The sequence below is a fragment of the Suricata suricatta genome, chromosome 14 (genome assembly GCF_006229205.1).
Source record: "Suricata suricatta isolate VVHF042 chromosome 14, meerkat_22Aug2017_6uvM2_HiC, whole genome shotgun sequence".
Lineage (NCBI taxonomy): Eukaryota > Metazoa > Chordata > Mammalia > Carnivora > Herpestidae > Suricata > Suricata suricatta.
The window spans coordinates 18007847-18029244 of NC_043713.1; the positions used below are offsets into that span (position 1 = coordinate 18007847).

Consider the following 21398-nt stretch of genomic DNA (forward strand, 5'->3'; position numbering starts at 1 on the left):
GGGTTATAAAAGATACTGGCTTCGTTTTTCCAACTGGAAAATACTGAAAATATGTACATCTCCTAGCAGTAAACTAGTAGAACATATATACTAAAAATACCTCTTTGTTTAATAAAAATGCTGGCTGGCTTTTTAAGTCTATATCAAAGAACATTAGAGAAACCTAACCTTCAGGATCCACAAGTAGGCAAGAAAGTTGTGCCTTGCCAAGAATTTATGCCTAAGAAAAGCAGTAAGTAGAGTCAAGACTCCTGTGGGGTCTTGCTACCAAAGGCTTTGCAAAGGTAACAGTTATACCCTTCTGTAATCTGCCTACAAATCTCCATCAATGACACAGTTGGGGCCTTTCAGACAGTTGAAAATGCCAATGTTCAAGCAGTGAGCAGGCAAAGCACAATACTTAAGACTGCAATTTCTAGGGAATTAGTTGTTGTCTTTTGATATTCTGAAACTTCTGTCTCGTGCAATGAAAAAATGCACACTTAGGGAGAGAATGGGAACTCATCCCTAATTGGGCTGATTCTAAAAGCACCTGGCCAGGGGTGCCTGAGTGGCTCAGTTGGTGGAGCGTCTGGCTTCAGCTCAGGTCACGGTCTCGCAGTTCGTGGGTTCGAGTCCCGCATCGGGCTCTGTGCTGACAACTAGCTCAGAACCTGGAGCCTGCTTCAGATTCTGTATCTCCCTCTCTCTCTCTGACCCTCCCCTGCTCACGCTCACGCTCTCTCTCTCTCTCTCTCTCTCTCTCTCTCTCAAATATAAATTTTTAAAAAAACATTAAAAGCACCTGGCCATAGCTGTGAAACAAGGAAATGAACAGTAGTTCCTGATACAGGAACAGAGTATGTGTGATAAAGTCATTCCAAAGCTGAAAATGAAGGTGTATGGTCCCCAGATTGAGGCCTTTATCACCCAAATGAGAACGCAGGTAACTGCCGTTAGAAATAATAAAACAATAATGATGATGCAATGAGCTCCTATCAGAGGCCAGGCATCACCTCCCAACTTTAACACTTTACAGACAGTGTTGCCGGAGCTTCAAAACGTGACGTAATCTGCAAAGTCACCCCAAAATGAAGATACAGATCTGGGTCCATTCGGTTCTAAAGGTCCTGTTCTCACTGACATGCCACCCCGTGGCTTAGTTTCAAGTTCCACATGCCAACAGCAGAAAGTTTTCTCCAGCTCCTTGTGGAAAATCTTCATCAGTGTATAAGAAAAAACACTAATTCTGACTTTTAAAAAATTATCATACATTAACTGGCATTTTTTTTGTTATTTTTGAAAAGTATACATTCCTCCTTTCTAATCTCATGTCATTCCATTTTATTCCCCTTTATTCTGTTGTGCAATCTTCCCTCGGAAAAATATGGTGAATACTTTGCTTTTCAGGACAGTTTCATATTTTATTATCTTGTTTCTTCCAAATAGCCTTCCTAAGCAGAGTAAAATAAAGTGCCAAAATGGGGGCATGCGGGTGGCTCAGTCGGGTGAACATCCGACTTTGGCTCAGGTCATGATCTCATATTCGTGAGTTTGAACCCTGCATAAGGCTCTGCACTGACAGCATGGAGCCTGCTTGGGATTTTCTCTCCTTCCCTCCCTCCCTCTCTCCCTCCCTCCCTCCCTCCCTCTCTTTCTCCCCCCTACCCCCCATCCCCACTTATCCTTTCTTTCTCAAAATAAACAAACTTAGAAAAAAAGTGTCAAATGATCTTGCATACAGCTAACTGGCTTGCAGCACATCCTAAACCATTACTCTGGGGGCGCCTGGGTGGCTCAGTCGGTTAAGCATCCATCTCTTGATTTTGACTCAGGTCACAGTCTCGGGGTTTCTGGGATCCAGCACCCTTCCCCGCCCCCCCCCACGCCCCACTTCAAGCTCTGCACTGAGAGCACGAAGCCCACTTGGGATTGTCCCTCTTCCTCTCCCCCTGCCCCTCCTCCGCCCCACTCTTGAGCATGCTTGTGCACACACGTGCTCTCTCTCTCTCAAAATAAATAAACATAAAAAAATATATTACTCTGATCTCTTGGTCATTATTTTCAAAGTAATGTACAAATACAGCAAGCTCCTACGAGCATCTGCCATAGACATAGCCACCAGGTACTAGTGACAACAACGTAAGGGCTGCAGACTCCCCTAGAGAACATACACAGAACATGCCAAGTACATCTGCAAACAGGGACTATTCAGGCACCATGTATGATTTTATACACACCCATGAAGCTACCACATTCCAGTTCTGTAGAGATCACCCTTCCTGAAAGTCTTTCAAACCCACCCACGGCTGGCCGACCAAGCATCCGCTCCAGGGCCTCTCTGGGAGACCTGAACTCAGGGAGGTCCTAAAAGGGTACTTCACGTTTATTCTGCTGCCCTAAACCGCCTGGCTGCTAGTCTGGCCCCCTCATCAGATGAAGCTCTATAAACTAGGGATGTATCTTATTGACGGCTATACGCCTGGCTCTTGAAGGGACCTGGAATATGGTTGGCACTCAGATATTTGCTGAATGAATCAGTATTCAAAAATATTTGCACTTCTGACTGAACAGTCACCTTAAAAAGCCAGTATTATTTTCTAACAATTTCTGCCATTTTAAGATAAATTTTAACTCATTTTGAAATTGCTTCAGGATTAAGTTACTCAAGAAAAATCAGTCTTTATGTCATACTGTCTTTTCAGCTCAAAATAAAAGTCAAGTTAATCACCCACTTCATTCACTAAGTTAGCACCAAATCACTTTATCATTAAAACGAAACTTCATGCCCAATGTAATCTTCTTTACTTCCAGGGATATGACTTAAGATCTTAAAAAAGCCTTTCTGAGATAAAGGAATATCTAAATTTTTTTAATGTTTGGCACAATTTAAGCATAGCCTGAACAGAGGGATGCAATTTTTCTCAGTACTATCAAAGGGACAACTCACGGACAGTCTCTTGGTATATTACTGATTGTCCCAGCTTCCTACACTAGAGACAGGGTGCATTATGATATTTGAATATATAAACAAGATTCACAGCAGAAAAATTACTTCTATATCTTGAATAAAATGAGAGTAGTAAAAAACTGGAAAACATGATTAAAAAGAAAAGAATATAAGCCAATCAAAATGGATAGCCAATACAATATTGGTATATTGAGTGCATTTGCACTTTCAAAATAAGAAGGAGGGCTATACATTTATACATACCCTGCATACAACTACTTAAAAGCCTGAATATTAGCAAGGCTTAAAAAATTATAAGGATGATGGAGAATTATGAGGGTAAATAGGTGGTATAAGCATATCTCTAAGCTTTTAAAGGATAATTTGGCAATAGCTATTCAAAAGACTTTGAAAAATCAATATAACCTTTTATACAGAAATTCTACATCTACAAATTTACCTTAAGTAATCACTTCATATGTGCAAAAATACTTAGCTACTCTAATTTGTATTCTCACTGTGGACAAGAAAAAAATTTTAAAGCAACACTCTAAAATTTCTGGTAAAATTAAATAAATTACCAATATTAATAATGATGTTGGAATATATTTAGTGAGACAGAAATAGGACCAATATTTTCTCTAGAAAATATCTGTGTTCTCAATAACAATGTATTATTGAGTTAAAAACAAACAAAAATTAATTTCAAAAAGACAGTGCTGAATGTATAAAAACATGAAAATGGTCTCAAAATCTATAAAGGTTAAAGGAAAAAAGGACTGTTACAGAACATTATATACATTGTGATATATTTTAGAAAAAATGTTAGTTCTGCCTCCTGATTTTGTTCAATCTGTATTACCAAAGTTTAGTCTGCCTGGCTCTAGAGACCGGGTCATAATAATAAACACTGATTTATAAATGTAACATGCAAATTAAATTATAACAAAAGCCCAAATTCAAAAAGGTGAGATAAGAGCTAATGCAGGCAAAAGCTTTAAGTACTTTTTTTTTAAAAAAAAGCAATATATTAAAAAGAAACCTAATTTGCTTATTGTTCTTAATGCCTGTGAACATTAGCCACACTAGCATACATATAGTCACACACACAGTGTCTCTGTCTTTAAGAGCTGGGGATTTAATATTGTCAAGTGAAAGGACACTTAGGTTAGATACCGAACTTTCTTGTTTTCACAAACTGATGCTGCCCCCTTCTGGATACTTTTGGAGAGTATGTGATGTTACAAGTTTATCATGGTATAATAAATAAAAAGTAATCATATTTTCATCTATTAAAGAAGTCAGCCTACAGCTCACATAAAGAAACATATGTATTCAAATAATTATCAATAGAACTCGCCTACAACACAGCAATGGCACTGCTGCAGATTTACCCAAGGGATACAGGAGTGCTGATGCATAGGAGCACATGTACCCCAGTGTTCATAGCAGCACTTTCAATGATAGCTAAATCATGGAAAGAGCCTAAATGTCCATCAACTGATGAATGGATTAAGAAGATGTGGTATATATAGACAATGGAGTACTACATGGCAATGAGAAAGAATAAAATCTGGCTATTTGTAGCAAAATGGATGGACCTAGAGGGAGTCATGCTAAGCGAAATAAGTCAGGCGGAGGACAGATACCATGTTTGCACTCATAGGACTAACAGGAGAAACCTAACAGGGGACCATGGGAAGGGGAAGGGGGGAAAAGAGTTAGGGAGAGGGAGGGAGGCAAATCATGAGAGACTCTTGAATACAGAAAATGAACTGAGGGCTGAAGGGGGAGGCAGGAAGGGGTAAGAGGGTGATGGGCATGGAGGAAGGTACTTGTGGGAAGAGCACTGGGTGTTATATGGAAACCAACTTGACAATAAACTATTAAAAAAAAAAGAAACATACGTATTATGGGTACTAAATTTATTTTGAAACATTTCCCAAAAATTCTGTTTTGAATACAAAGTTCTACTGGCAGCAGACAACTGATAATCGAGTCGGTTCTTGCCAGAGAGGGAAATAGTAAATATATATTTACTAAAAGTAAACGAAGCATAATACTTAACAAAGTCACTCATTTGGTTTCCTTCCATATGTGTGCTCCTCACTCCCAAAGCAAAGCAGAACCTGAATTTGGTACTTACTCTTTCCAGTTCAATTTTATAATTCTGTTACCTATATATAGTGTGCACTTGTGTGTTTCTTAAATGTGAATAAGTGGGGTCATACTGTATGACACACACATGTTCCATGTCACAAGCTGTACTTCTCAACACAGCCACCACTGCAAGTGCAGACGGAGGACACATGGGTAGCTCGGCGCAGACATCAGTACTGTTCTACGGGTACAAAATAGTCCGCTGGGTCACTAGTGCTATTGTTTCATTTCTGCATTTTCATTCCTGTCATTAATATCTGTCTGGTTTATTAGGGACAATGTTTTCTAAAGCACTCCTGGGGCACCTGGGGGGCTCAGTCGGTTAAGCAGCCAACTTCAGCTCAAGTCATGATCTCACAATTCATTGGTTCGAGCCCCGCATCAGGCTCTGTGCTGACGGCTCAGAGCCTGGAGCCTGCTTCGAATTCTGCATCTCTTTCTCTCTCTGACTCTCCCTACTCACACTCTGTGTGTGTGTCTCTCTCTCTCTGAAAAATAAATAAGCATTAAAAAAAATTTATGGCACTCCTGAGGTTTTAAAGTTATTTTCTTAGTATTTTTTCAAAGTCTGCTTTCTTTCTCTGAAATTAAAATATGTGGACATGAAAGAAAATGTTCCTGGGTCTTGGAGAGTGGGATCCTTTACACTGGAAGCTATAGTTTTAAAAAAATGGTGAACAAGAGGGAAGGTGGTGGCAGGGAGGTAAGGAAGAGCTCAGATCATGATTAACTGTTAACTACTAATCCTAATGCAAGAGCCTCAGAGCCGGGATCCTGCTGCAGGATTCCAGAAGCCTGAAAAACATCTGCCCTCCCTTTCTGGAGCTCTCTTCCTCCCACTCTCCCAGGAATGGCCTCCCCTAGCCTGCAGTTCAGATTTTGGAAATTCACCCACCTCTGAGGGCTACCCAAATATAGGGAGCCTTCTATCTCTAACTGCTCTGTTGCTTAAATGTCTCATTAATTTAAATAACACTAAGCTAAAAGGATAGATTTCTAAAATATTAAAATGTTCTGTTGATGAAAATCTCTGAAGGATTATAAGATATTGCTCAAAGGGAACCATACAGTTGGAGAATAGGAGGGAAAGGAGACTTGCTTGTCATTATTAAGCTATAATACCTTTTGCATTTTATATATCCGTTTATAAAATATTTTAAGATACTACAGTAAGTAATATTCTCAGTACAGATGAAAAGTTAAAATTAAAAAACTCAGGGGTGCCTAGATGGCTCAAGTCGGCTAAGTGTCCGACTTTGGCTCAGGTCATGATCTCGCAGTCCGTGGGTTCGAGCCCTGCATCGGGTTCTGTGCTGGCAGCTCAGAGCCAGGAACCTGTTTCAGATTCTGTGTCTCTCTCTCTCTCTGCCCCTCCCTCCCGCTCATGCTCTGTTTCTGTCTCAATAAAATAAATGTAAAAAAATAACAAAAAAATTAAGTGACAACCTAATCTAATAACAATATAAAGATTCCAAAAAATAATAATGATAATATAAAGGTTCCCCTTTAAGTTTGAATCCTACTAAAACTGCCTCAGAGCTCTAACACTTGAAATGCAATATACAAGACCAAAACCACTCTTTTAAGAACAATAAGCACAACTTAGAATGACAAACAAAAATGATACAGATTGCTGGTATGCTGTATGATTCAAACACTATTTACGTAGTTTTCCTTCAGTCTTCTTCCAGCTGTATCTTTCAGCTGTATATGTACCTTCCGTGTGCACTCATAGTGCGTGTATGTGCACCTTGTGCCTGTGGGCACAGCACATGCATATGTATCTTTCACATCGAGGTTTCATGCACATGTGTACATGTATCATTCATCTGTAGATAGGTACATTTTGTTGCATCAAGAAATCAAACCACCAAAAAGAAAAAAACAACCTCAAACTGAAATTTTCCCTTTACATTCCATAATCTTAAGAAGATTCAGAAATGGCAAATAACCTAGTATTAAAGATCTCAATATATAAGTTTCAACATTCATTGGAAGTAAATACACAGTTAGTAAAGCTCACGCCATTTTTCAGTGGTTTACCAAAGCTCCTTGTTTCTTTTTGAGTACCTAGAATACCCTTTTTTTTTCCATATTTCCATTAGTCCTTTCTTTTTTTTATAGTAGTTTATTGTCAAATTGGTTTCCATATAACACCCAGTGCTTCTCCCCATAAGTGCCCCCCACCATGACCATCAACCCCTTTCCCCCTTTCCCCTCTCCCTTCATTTTGAGTACCCCTCCTTTTTCCTTTACAGCACTTTGCAAGTATCTCTCTTTTACCGTGGATGGTAGGCCGGGCCTTACTTCACATACGCCTGATCCTCCTCCTAAAATGCAAGCTTGTATTTCTGGGAACACTTTACACAGACAGTAATATCACCCCCAACAGCTTTCTGAATTGTTCTCAAGAACCCTTTAGCACTACACAATCCTGAATTACTTTAATATTTCATATTCAAAAGGTATCTCCAGAAAAATTTTAACTTTCTTATTACATTTTAATTATTTAAAATAATCTGTATCATATGAAATTTAAATCTCAGTTATCTGGACTATTTAGTGGGACTCAAACTCAATTTCAACACACTTTGCCAAATACACTTTTACTACTTTGGAAAAAAGAATTAAGTTCCTCTAAAAAATGAAAAGCAAAAAACTCTCAATGTAAAATAAAAATAAAATCTATTCCATTTTAAGTACTCTATACAATACTGTATTTAGACAGTATTTATTTTCTATAAACAGGTCACTTTTTATTTAGTTAAAAAAAATTTTGGGGCACCTGGGTGGCTCAGTCGGTTAGGCCTCCGACTTCGGCTCAGGTCAGATCTCACGTTCGTGGGTTTGAGCCCCGCGTCAGGCTCTGTGCTGACAGCAAGCTCAGAGCTTGGAGCCTGCTTCGGATTCTGTGTCTCCCTCTCTCTCTGACCCTCCCCCTCTCATGCTCTGTCTCTTTGTATCAAAAATAAATAAAACATTAAAAAAATTTTTTTTAATTTTTTTAATTTACTTTTATTTATGTTGAGAGAGAAATAGAGAGCAAGCAAGGGAGGGGCAGAGAGAGAGGGAGACAAAATTCCAAGCAGGCTCCGGCACTGTCAGCACAGAACCCAATCAATGCCGGACTTGAGTTCACAAACCTTGAGATCATGACCCGAGCCGAAGTCAAGAATTGGACATTAAACTGACTGAGCCACCCAGGTGCCCCTGAACATGTCAAATTTTTTAAGAGTTAAAACTCCTATTAATAAAAGAATATATAAATCATTTATCAAAAATAAAGTACATAGAATCATTGAAACTGACACTAAATTAATGCTAATTTATAGTAAGAATATTTTTTTGATAAAAAGGTGCTAAAATAGCCTAAAAATGATGGAGTGGGACAAGAAAGGATGACAAAGAAATTCCTAGACAGTAGAAACGTAAGTACGTGTCACTTGTCCACTGAGAAATGTACGTGGGCTCGTGAAGGAGAGGACGGTCAGTCCTCAGAGCCCCTCTCCAACTGCAGTAGCCTCTCTACCCTGCAGACAGGACTTCATTCTTTCCTCACCGCCTACCGAGGCTGACACAATGGTTTGATTAGTGCTTAAAACCGTCTATATTCTGGGAAACATGAAATGAATACAAAATAAAGGAAAAAAATAATCAACCTTACACATTCTTGATTATAACATAAGTAAATTTAAAACACAACTAATATTCCTCTCTTTTAGAACATCTTTTCCTATAAAAAAAAAATGCAGCAAGTCAAAACTCACTTTCTGAATCTACCTAAGATACAAACCAAAAGTCTATTCCAATCCAAAATGCAGACAAAAAACTTTTCGATGTTCATCTTTAATCACTACACTTAGTAAATATTTAAAATCTCCCAACTACCAAGTATTTTCTGCTAAAAGAAAGTGACACCAGATAAATTTATGAGAGGGACCACCCAAGCACTGGAACCGTCACCTGATGTCACTAACTCTAACCTCAGCAAGACAGTCATTTGCTAAACATTTAGCAAATATCAAATTCTTAGCTTTTTTTATTAATCATTTTGGCCGTTTGATCTTCAAACACATGAGGTAATGTCCCTAACCACCAGCTAAATGGACCAGTTAGTGACCAGACAGTCACAACTTGTTAAATTATCACAAAGCTAATAGCAAGTTTGCCTTAACTGGTACTTTTGAAGATGAATTAAAAATAAGAGAATCTCTATCATTAAGCCTATAAGTAAATTATAAATCATATGCTATTTTCCAAGTGTCAGACTTCCTGGTTCATGTCCCCTCCTCCTGTGTCACCCAGGCCGCTAGCACCCTGGGCTGGCCCCACTTAATAAGGCATCCATTCCCTACGTAGTTGCATGTGTCTAGTAGGTTGCTTTTTACTCACTAAAAGCATTTCTCAATGCAACTGGTCAAAACAAATTTATTATATTAAATATCCACCTGAAGTTTTTTAAAAAAGAAACCAGAGAATGCTCTCATACAAACATACAAGCTAAAACACGTACATATATCCGTATGTTCAAACAGAAAACATGATCTTATGTATGCCACTCCAAACTTAACTTTCAATATTTGTAATCTAAAATACCTACTTCTCGGGGCACCTGGGTAACTCAGTCGGTTAAGCATCAGACTACTGATTTCAGCTCAGGTCATGATCTCACGGTTCGTAAGTTAGAGCCCCCCACTGAGCTCTGTGCTGACAGCGCAGAGCCTGCTTGAATTCTGTCTCCCTCTCTCTCTCTTCTCCCCTTGCTGTCTATCTCTCTCTCAAATAAAAATAGTAAATAAAAATTTACAAAAACCTATTTCTCTAATATTTTTAATGTTTTCTTATAAAACCACAATCTGTCAAATCAGAAATGGTTGTTCTAAACTGGTACATCTAAATAATCAACTTTAGCATCAAAAAACTAGATTATTTCACCAAATTTGCAGTCAGGGATGAAAATTCTCATGTTTGCTATAGGGCATTAACTTTTTTGGGGGGCGGGGGGAGACAGACAGAATGTGAGCAGGGGAGGGTCAGAGAGAGAGGGAGACACAGAATCTGAAGCAGGCTCCAGGCTCCAAGCTGTCAGCTCAGAACACAACACAGGGCTCAAATCCATGAACCATAAGATCATGACCTGAGCCGAAATCAGATGCTTAACCGACTGAGCCACCCAGGCGTCCCAATCAGGGTTTTGGACATCACTATACACCCATCACTAAGAAAGAAATCTGCTTCCACATGTACAAAATTTTTCAAGATCATTATCAGTGACTGTTATACTTTCCCTGTCACAGTATTTACATAAACAAATACTATTAATGAGCATTGGTAAGTATTTTGCCTCTACCAACGTATACAGTCACCATCGTTTTTGCTTAGATAGGGCTGAAAAAAATAAGATTGCGGAGCATCTTGGTGAATATTTACGCTACTTTAACATGGAAAACTGAAACTTTGATATGCATATTCTAAGCTGCTCCTCTGTTTCAGAGTCAAGCCATACTATTTAGAAGCTAGTTAACAGGAAAAACCACTAAGTACATCTTCTATTTCTGTGCCCAATAGTAAATAATTATAACTCTGCTGAAATAGAAGCTGCCACTATCTAGTTTTAAAATTGGAAAGGTTTTGTTAATTCTCCTGTCACCGTTTCCTTAAGTTACTCTAGATTCCATTTTATATCATGCCTGAGGGCAATATACCTCAGTGCCACCACCATAAAGTCATCTTTGACGATCAACTTACGCTACAGTTTTCAGGCGGAACCAGAAGCTGAGTAATCTCGCCACCATGCACACAGAAGATGTGCTTCATTTCTCCAGAAAATATGTCCCAAATTATGACCGAAAAATCCACACCTCCAGATATCAGGTATCTTTGATCATAACGAGCTGAGACCTGATGAGGATATAGCAAACATGTGACTTTGTTCCGATGACCACGGAGTGTTCTGTGAGGTGGCCAACCTGTGAATGAGGTTTTGGATTTAAAACGGGAAAATTAAAGTCTTACAAAGTTTCAACAAATAAAAGCAAATATGAATCGTCAGAATGCCTATAAATTTTATCATAGAAAAAAAGTCTTAATTTCATCGGCTAAAACTGCTCTGTCCAATACAGTAGCTCCGAGCAACAGGAGACTACTGAGCACTTGGCACATAGCTGGTCTGGACTCACATGCACTGAAAATGTAAAATACACGTGGGATTTCAGAGATGCAGCCCACAAACGTAACGTAAAATATCTCATTAGCAATTTTTTACATTAATTACAATTGACTTTGTATTGTAAAATTGCAACTTTACTCAGTGTTACAATTGAGATGAAAAGAGTTCTGCTATCTCGGGTTAAATAACACAGACTATTAAAATGAATTTCATCTGTTTCACTTTTACTTTATTAAGGTGGATACAGAAAAATCACATATTGTTATAGATACATATTTCTCCTGGACAGCCCTGCTCTAAAAGATCACCAGCGTTACTGACGGGACGGTGTTCTGCCATAGAGGTACCTAATCATAAATGAAACTACTGACACATACCTAAGAGATAAAATCGGATGCATCTTTATGCACAGTCATCACGTGGTTTGTATCCAGTACTAGGTACTGAGTACTTACTACGTGCACATGAAACTCTACCAAGGCCTGGCAGGCTAACGGCCACGCGGGCTCACTTATCGTCACAATGCGCACGCGCACGGGCAGCACAGGGCCCCGCAGGCATGGAGCCGGGGGCGGCGGGCTGTGTACCTCTGCGGAGCATGTGCTCCCCTTGCAGCAGCTGCACGATGGCCGTCTGGGTGGCGGGCACGATGACGATGCTTCCGTCCTCGCGGCCGCAAACGAGGCGACCGTGCGCCGGTATGTACACGCTTGCGGTGACTTTGAGGGGCTCACTACTGCTGGGGATCACGCTCAGCTGATCTATGATTCCAGCAGGACAAGGATTCAGTTTATCAAAGGCTTCTTGCAGACTAATAGAAGTGGTCATTTTCAGCTCTGCGGAGGTTTCGGTTTGTATTTAAAAAGAAAAAAAGTTTGATCGTGTTAGGAAAAAAAATCAAACATTAAAATGAAAGTAGTTACAGTTGACTCAGTAATATGTATCAAAGAATGACTATAATTCTAAGGATAAAATGACATGTACATTATGAATTTATCATACTTAGTATTTATGTTGCTAAATTAAAAGAATTAAGAGGTTGCTGCACCTCTTTTATTGCTGCCTCCCTTACCTTCCTGTTTATCAGGTGTGTCTGACACATTCCAAATATTCAGTCTTCCTGAAGAATCGCCCTGAATTAATAGTTTATGGAGGTGTTCCCTGCATCCATAGAAGAACCGAGTCACAGGAGGACAAATTAGCAACTGCCAAAAAAAAAAATAAAAAGTTCAAATATTTTTGGCTGTTTTGTTGTTGTTGTTTTTTTAAAGTAATCTCCACACCCAACCTGAGGCTTGAACTCACGACCCCCTGAGATCAAGAGTCACATGCTCTACCGACTGAGCCAGCCAGGTACCACATAGCTGTCTTTTTAATCAAAATATTTCACTTATTAACATTTTTTAAGATAAGGATGTTAAGTATTTTGCCTTAGTACCAGAGAAAAGTAAATAAATAAATAAGAAGTGTTTATAGCAGGAGTTTTCAACAATATTTTAGTGTAATTTTACAGCATTAATTACCTTTCAGCTAATCAAATCCAGTGAATACAAATATGCAAAGAAATAAAGACTACATTTATAGTCTTTCTCTAGAATTAGTATTGGGCTCTGTGCTGGCAGCTCAGAGTCTGGAGCCTGCTTCAGATTCTGTCTGTCCCTCTCTCTCTGCCCCTCCCCAGCTCATTCTCTCTCTTTCTCTCTCTGAAATAAACTTAAAAAAAAAAAAACAAAAAAAAAACCTTGTGCCTTCAGTGATATCAGTTATCTGAAAATACTAAATAGTGGTGGATTCCTAAAATTAAAGTTTAGATTATCAATTCATACACACTTGAGTATTAAAACATAGAATCTTATCCTAAAAAGTAATAAAAAATAAACTTCAGTTTTGACAGTTATAGTTAACAAATAATTACTGTATTTGGTATTAGTTTTTTCCTAAAAAAGCACTAGCCTATAGAAACTATATATATTAAGCATAATCAATTATGTGATTTAACTTAAAGTCTGGAAATTACTAAATGTTGTCATTTACCAAAAAAAACCATGCAAAACATGGAGAAGTTGCTACAGCACCTATATAACCAATATTCCATATTCCACAGTGGATCTCCCGCCATATAATACACATAACTTGAATGTACTGGGGAGCTGATATTTTAAAAATATAATATGGGGGCGCCTAGGTGGCTCAGTCGGTTATGCCTCCGACTTCGGCTCAGGTCAGATCTCACATTCATGGGTTCAAGCCCCGCGTCGGGCTCTGTGCTGACAGCTAGCTCAGAGCCTGGAGCCTGCTTCCGGTTCTGTGTCTCCTTCTCTCTCTGCCCCTCCCCCTCTCATGCTCTGTCTCTGTCTGTATCAAAAATAAATAAAACATATTAAAAATATAATATGTACTTGCTCTGTTTTATGTATGTTTTTTATACAAGTCGTTATCCCTTAGTCACTGAAAGTGACTGGTTGGACAGCAGTAAGTAGAAGTTCAAGTTAGGAGAATAAAGAACCAAGTTATAGCATCTTATTAACTGTACAAAGATGTATAAACTCGTAAATTCACAATACTTACAAAAATTCCCTTCCCCTCACCATCCCTTCACATAAAAATGGAACAAAATGTTCAAAATGAAAAGGCTGTGGAAACCCAGAATGCAAGGGAACTTTATATCCAAAACCAGAGCTTCGTCCTTAGTGCTCAAAATATCTAGAGCTAAAAACTCAGTAGTAAGTGCCGTTGCATTTCAATTCTAAATAGATATTAAGTAGGTTTTTAGAAATCATAATAAATTTTGTTTTTTAAAGAAAAAAATCTTTTATTAATTCTAAAATTTTTTCAGCATTTATTTATTTTTGAGAGAGAGACAGACAGAACACAAGCAGAGGAGGGGAAAAGAAGGAGGGAGACACAGAATCTGAAACAGGATGTGGAGCTCAAACTCATGAACCTTTGAGCTGTGAGATCATGACCTGAGCCAAAGTTGGCTGCTCATCTGATTGAGCCACCCAGGCACCTCTCATTCTTTAATTCTAATGCCTAATAATTTAAATCACTATATGATTTGGGGAGAGACAGCAATGCTTTATTCAAGTAATGAACTATTACTAATCAGCAGTATTCCATGATGAACTTTGCCCTCCTAAAATGACATCTGTCACTATGTTTACAATTGCATGATAGCATAAAATAAATTGGTACCACCAAGATAAATTTTATCAAAAAGTCATTTCCAATATGTAGTCAGCATAAGATTGTCCGCATTCTTAGAGAGGTGAATGCTATAAGCATATTATATCATCAAGATACACAAATTTTAAAATTAGTTGACCATGTCAAAATGTTTTACAATATTTAACACAGTGCCTTCAATCTTTCAAACACTTAGCTAGCAAAAGACACCAATGAATGTAGTTGTGAAACTTCACCTCTTTATCTTTTCGATCCAAGAGGCTATGTTGTACAGGAGGAATTAAATTTTCAACTGCTTTCCCCACGTCACTGCGGAATGAATCACTGGCTGGAAGGCAACTGAAAGTGAAAAAATACACCATTCAATTAAAATACTGGCATTAAAGATTTTATCATGATGAGGACAATGGACAAAATATGGATTTTTAAATTATAGTTAATTTAGTGTAGGCATCAATGTCATTAAAACACCCTACTTTAAACAAAGATCCACCTAATTTTTGTACTTAGAAGTTAAACTAGTATGACAAATCTAACTTAAGAAGTTTGAAGTTTGTTAGCTGAGTTATTTACGCTTTATACATTTTCATACATTCAAGTCATACCCCAAATTCAGACTCTGTTGCTTTGTTTGAAGTCCTAACTTATTTATTGAGTACCTGGCAGGCAGCCTGTAAATATAACTCTGTCCGTTTTCGGTCCAGATGATCACTTTATCTGCCGATACAAAGTCCCCTCCAGTCCACGTCTGTCCATTTTCACTAGGACCTGAACACAGCAAGGAATAATCTCCAGCATCAAATACCTACAAGGAACAAGAAATTCACAATCTAATCTAATCTGATTGGTGTCACTTGAATAAGATACAATGACCTTTAAAGTAAAAACAAAACAAAAACTTCTGGCGATCTATTGAACAAACCCAGGCCTTTTAAAGTTCACTATCCTCAAGTTAAAGACATTGTGTCAATGAGCCCTGGGGCAGAGAAAACACAAGTAGGTCCCCAGCTGTGTGCCTCGGGGTGGTCAGACACTGAGGGACAAGTGGAACAGACATACTGCTGGCCACAGGGACAGGGAATCATCACCTTTCTTATCTAAAGGGAGGAACATTCCATCAAAGGATTCCAGGTAATAGGGAACCAGCCTCTAGAATGCATGGTTATGTCTGTTTCATGTCTGTGTTTAGTAACAGTATATCTAATAAACTCGGACATCAGAATATCTCTTTATGAATATGGGAATTACCTTACTTTATTACATACAAGTGCTGAAGTACTGTAAGTAGGAAGTTAACAGACTCTGTTCTATTATTTAATAATCCTCAAGTATAAAACTCCCACACAAAAAAAGAAAAAAGTTTAAGCCCCTAAAATTTCATCAGCAACACAGGCCATCTGGGGCTTTACATCTGCAAGGCGCATCAAAGGCTACAAAGTACCTTTGCAGCATCATCTCATAGAAGTCTTAGAAGCGCTGTAGGCTTTCATCACTTGCTCGCGGTCACATGTCAGGTATGTGCCAGAGACAGGACTAAAAACCCTCATCTCATAATTCCTCAAAGAATGTTTCTACCCCTTTTAATATTTGGTATGAGCACATTTTACAGTGCTAAAAAAATTTCCCCAGGAGAAATGAGTAATTATAAGGCCCAGAATTTTTATTTTAGTTTGCTTTAAATAAAAAGCAATCGAATTGTTTATGAAGAGGCTTTCTTGAAATTGAAACAAATCCTAGCTGAATTTACCAAGATTTGACATATTTATCATTTATAACATTAAAACCGCATTTAGTGTTTAGTTATCATTTACTGTCTATTAAAACAATATGGTACAGATGCATAAACAGAAACATCAAGTCCAGAAACGGACTCCAATAATTACAGGAATAGAGTATATTATAAAAGCACAACAATAGAAAAAGGAATTATTCAACAAATGGCATCAGGAACTGGGGGGTCCATCCAGAATAAAAATAAAATTGGATCTATATCTCACAATTTATACAAAATAAATGTCAAATTAAATATCCAAAGGTATAGAAGTAAAATTATACAAATATTAGGGATAATGAAATGATAATTTTTAAATCTCAGCTTGTGATGAGCCTTTTAAGAACATGCCACAAATTGTATTAGAAGCCATAAAAAGAAGGAAAAGAAAAAAAGAAACCATAAAAGATGATAATTTAACCATATTAAAATAGAAAACTTCTTTTGGGCCATAAACATCTGGAAAAGTCATTCTAGCAAGTTAGTACTTCCTCGGTGCTGTTGTACTCTGCATTTCCCTGGTGGTTATGAAGCTGAGCACCTTTCTACGTTTATCATCCATCGGCTTCCTCCTTTTATGAGACGTTTTTGTCCGTTATCCTTTTTTTGTTGTTGTTTTGTTACGTTTTTGGGGGGGTTTCTGTTTGTTTGGGTTTTTGTCCATTTTCCTATTGGATTATCTTTTTCCTCTGTTCTCACATGATTATAAGAAGCTTATTACGAACAACAAGAAACTGGCATTAGATACGGCCTCCGGGGAGGACAGGGGAAGTGCCAGGGGAAAGGATGTATACTTGCCACCGTGTCCTGCACTCTGACTTATTCCATTTGCAAGTGTTCTAATATTAAGGCGAAGGCAGGATCCCGTGGGGCTTACTGTGACTAAACAGCTGCTAGCTTCTCTTCTAGTCTTACTCCAGGACAGAAGCAGTGGCAAGGATAAGGTTAAGGTGCCACCTGCTGCCCTCGTGGGTCCTGTCGCTACAGAGCCGTCCCCCCTGAGACATCCCACAGTGGCAACGAGAGCAGCCGCTGCAGTCAGGCCGTGACCCAGCAAGTCCACCACCACCTGCACAACCTTCGTCAGCTCTGTATGTCCCCCACGCCTCGGGCGCCGTATCTGCAAGATGGGAAAGTAACAGCCCCGACCGATCGAACGTGGCAGGCGGCCTCTGAGACTGCCCTGGCCTGGTATTCACACCCCTGTGTCATCTTCTCCCCTGAGCACAGGCAGGATTTTGTGACTTTCTAAACAACCACATGTGGGAAAAGAGGGGAGCCTGCAGTCCCCAAATCAGCCTCTCTTGCTTGCTCAAGCTGAGAGAAGACTGTCCCCTCGCTGCGAGAGGCCCACACGGCAAGGAACTAGCGCCTCTGGCCGAGTTAGCTGCACGGAAAGCCTTCCAACCACCAAGCAAGCAAGCCTGGGAGCACACCCACCCCAGCTGAATCCGATGGTGAGACTGTGGTCCTGGCTGACCTTGACCGCGGCCGGTGGGAGGCCTGCGGCCACAGGCCCCCAGCTAAGCCGTGCCCACATTCCTGACTCACAGTTGGGGTGGTGATATGAACCATATGGGGGTGGATTCATGTTTATTGTTTGAAACTGTGAAAGTTTTAAGTAATCTGTTACACAGGATTAGGTAACTAGTACACTCCCCTCAGAGAGTTGTGAGGAATAAAAGAAACAACACAGGGAAAGCTTTGAAAACTATGCTAGGCACAAGTGGTCAAAACATGCTGGCTCTTTTTCTATTCTGGAAATACTGAATGAAGTCTGGCGATGTGGAAGTAATATACCCCCGCCATTATCTCGGAAGTGAGGTCAGACCCAGGAAGGCGGAAGGGAAGGACAATTGGGAATAACAACAAATTACAAAGACAGGTTAACCTGCAGAAAACTCACCCCCACTGCTTATGTTGCACTGAGAAAATAATGACTGAAACAGTAGCACAAGGTAGAAAGTAAGATCAATGGAATAATAATCATTAACTGAAGCATTCTATAAACCAAACCAAAACAAAAAGATAACTATATATAGCCAAACCCCAACACCTCAAAATCACACATGAATTCCAAATGGTTAAAATAATCTTGCACCAAGCCCTTCCTTCTAATTATCTATGGAAATCTGATAAACCAACACCCTGAAGGGTAAAAATCCAGCTTCTTACTTAGGCAGTTATCTTACCCTCCAATATCTGGAGCACACAACCAGAAGTGACCTTTGTGTGAATGCACAAAAAGAAATGCTTTGGCAATTCTGACAATAAATTGGTTTGGATTCCTCCTCAAATATTGGCTCAGTATCCTGAAAAGAGAAAGATTTGTAGAACTTCAGGAAAGGTTTGGTTGTTGATTAAAAGTATCATACAATGATAAAACAAATAAAATGAAAGAAAGACATCACTTGATATATCATCATTTTAGCCTCTTATGTGAAAGAACCCAGGTAATAAAAAGTAGCAAAGATACGCTCCAAAAATATCAGGGCACAATGTCTTTACTATAAAGCTATTCAAGATTAAAACACTGATAAGAGTCAGAGTGTCATCGCTGCAACAATAACAGACGATAAAAGTTTGAGTCAATCCTAAATTCTGTATCTATTGGCCCTTGTAGGTTAAAAAAAAAACATTGATCAATTCCTCCATGTCCTCCCAAATTCAACGTGTACAGATTCTCAAGCTGAAAAGATTAGCATCGGTATTGTCAGAATATTGATCTGCCTTTCCTACCGACAAAAGTTACAAGGAATTCAGACCCAAAGAACAGAGAGAGAGAACTAAAATTGACTTTATATACTTTCTGGGTTGGTTTACTTTATTTTTTCTCCCCTCAAGCAAACTATCTTTTAACTTTAATAGAGGCAACTGAGAAAAATCCCAGCTCCTCCAAGTTTCTCTACTTCATATCCCGTGCAGTATTTCCCTATTTCATGTCCTTGACAGAACAGATGTCTGCTATCAAAAGTGAAAAACATAATGCACTTACAGAGACAGCAGAGGAGGGGATGTTCTAATACTATGGCAATAAGGCTCCTAAAAAAGGAGAGCTTTTTCCTTGCCCTGTAAGAAAAAAAGGGAGGGGCACCTGGGTGGCTCAATTGGTTGAGTAGTCAACTCTTGATTTCGGCTCAGGTCATGATACCACATCACGGTATCGAGCCCCACATCAGACTCCACACCGATATAGAGCCTGCTTAAGATATTTATTCTTTGTCTCTCATTCTCTCTCTCTCTCTCAAATAAAAAAAAAGAAAGAAAGAAAAGAAAAGAAAAAAGGGAGGGGCCTATCATCACTAGAATAGAAGACTCTGTAAGAACAGAACATTTGTCTCACCGGCAGGCCACTTATTTCAGAGGTGACAATCCACACCTTCAAGATGCCCGTCACAGAGAGGGCTACCACAGTGTCCTCTAAGTCGAGAGGGACCAAGAAGTCAAGGTTACAACATAATACACTTTCTTTCTAAATAATAACATGGTTCAAGTTAATAAAAGTAATAATGTCTTACAATGGGCATAAAAACATAATTCCATATTTCATGAAATAATAGAAATCAGATTTTGAAACATAACAGGCCACAGATTTGAAATTCAAGGAAAGGCTGTTCACAGCTACTTGAATTTTAATTCTTATCAACAAGCTTTTAATCATTTCAAATCTTCCTGATCACTATGATTATGTGATGACTTAACGAAGACTTTTTATTCTTCCAAATTCACAATTTTTCATTATTTATCATGGATGAGCTCACTCATTCTGTTTCTTGAAGACACACATTTCCCCACTTTCCCACTGACCTTGCCTGCCTTCTAACATTTTACAGCACATCACACCCTCTACAGACTGTGATCGAGAGAAGACATGATAGAAAACCTGAATTCATAAGCTTTGTGGAAGAAGCAGCCATAGCTCCGTGACAGCATAAATCACTTTGTGAGCAGAGACACTGCAAAGCAGGTAAATGCAGGCTCCAGAAAGAGGGAGATGTGCGCTAAAATCACATTTTTTTCACTAACTAATCAATGAACTATGGGTAACTAACTAACCAATGAACTATGGGTAACTTAATGTGTCTTAAATTCAGTTTGCTTGTCTGTAAGCAAAAGACAAATGAATAACAACCGTACCTAGCTTAATGGGTTGTTATGAAAGCTAAGACACGCCACAGGTACGGGCCCCCAGCATATTAATCGAGACGAGTTATCACTATTATTAAAAAGATAATAATATCTTTTAGTAAAATCTTTAGTGTCTTTAAGTAAAAACCTCATCATACTAGACTGTCTTCCAGGCAACGTAAGGCCCTGGAGCACGGTGACTACAAGTCCTGACAGTGCACGAGATGCTCTAACAACTGCTCACATGCCTGTTAATCTACAGTAAAAGTGGGGCATCCCATGATATCTAAAATGCTCAAATATCCAGAGACTGGAATGCTACGGCAAATACAGATTGGAAATCACATGTGCTGTAACATTATGATATAAACAGAATCGCGCACGCACAACACAAAAGCTTTCATCGAAGGTACATCCTATCCTGTTCAGACCACAGTGAATACACGTGTATCTCATGTGGAAATAGTGGAAAAATTCAAAACGTGCAAACTTCTTGTCATAAATATAGTCCTTTTTTAATTTTTTTAATGTTTGTTTATTTTTGAGAGAGGGCAGGCACAAGCCAGGGAGGGATGGGGGGCAGAGGTGACAAAGGATCTGAAGTGGGCTTTTCGCTGACAGCAGAGAGTCCGAGGCGGGGCTCGAACTCACGAGCTGTGAGAGCATGACCTGAGCTGAAGTCAGCTGCTTAACCGACTGAGCCACCCAGGTGCCCCCAATATAGTCCTTTTATTAAAGAAAGTGTTGATTATAACTAAGATGGAGGGGAAGCACTATAACAAATGATAATTTTCATCAGCTATGTCCTGGAATAAAGCAGTAATTCTCTAATAGGCATGAAAAAGCCTCTGTTTGAAGCCTCACATGCACATCAGTGGCTCAGCCAGGTAAGCATCCAACACTTGATCTCAGCTCTGGTCATGATCTCGTGGTTTGGGAGATCAGGCCCTGCATCAGGTTCTTTGCTAGCAGCGTGGAACCTGCTTAGGATTCTCTCCCTCTCTCTCTGCCCCTCCTCTACTTACACACTCTCTCTCAAAATAAATAAATAAGCA

General features: G+C 39.0%; 1 protein-coding gene and 1 long non-coding RNA gene across 6 annotated transcripts in view; one reads left to right on the forward strand and one right to left on the reverse strand.

Annotated features, from left to right (window-relative positions):
- WDR7 (WD repeat domain 7) overlaps positions 1–21398 on the reverse strand; it is a 345923-nt gene that overhangs the window by 286577 nt on the left and 37948 nt on the right. The window contains exons 6-12 of the mRNA XM_029921300.1: positions 19559–19635; positions 18408–18527; positions 15104–15249; positions 14681–14783; positions 12331–12463; positions 11846–12094; positions 10838–11058 (exon numbers count right to left, since the gene is read on the reverse strand). Coding sequence (XP_029777160.1) covers positions 10838–11058; positions 11846–12094; positions 12331–12463; positions 14681–14783; positions 15104–15249; positions 18408–18527; positions 19559–19635 — 1049 coding nt within the window. The remainder of the gene's footprint in view (positions 1–10837; positions 11059–11845; positions 12095–12330; positions 12464–14680; positions 14784–15103; positions 15250–18407; positions 18528–19558; positions 19636–21398) is intronic.
- Positions 11795–21398, forward strand: part of LOC115277263 — a 42398-nt gene continuing 32794 nt past the window's right edge. For 4 of the 5 annotated variants that reach the window (XR_003902334.1, XR_003902332.1, XR_003902333.1 and 1 more), the window contains exons 1-2: positions 11795–11956; positions 20049–20182. This is a non-coding gene — a long non-coding RNA (uncharacterized LOC115277263). Of the gene's footprint in view, positions 11957–12345; positions 12497–20048; positions 20183–21398 lie in introns of those variants that run through there. The other variant, XR_003902331.1, reaches the window with a different exon arrangement.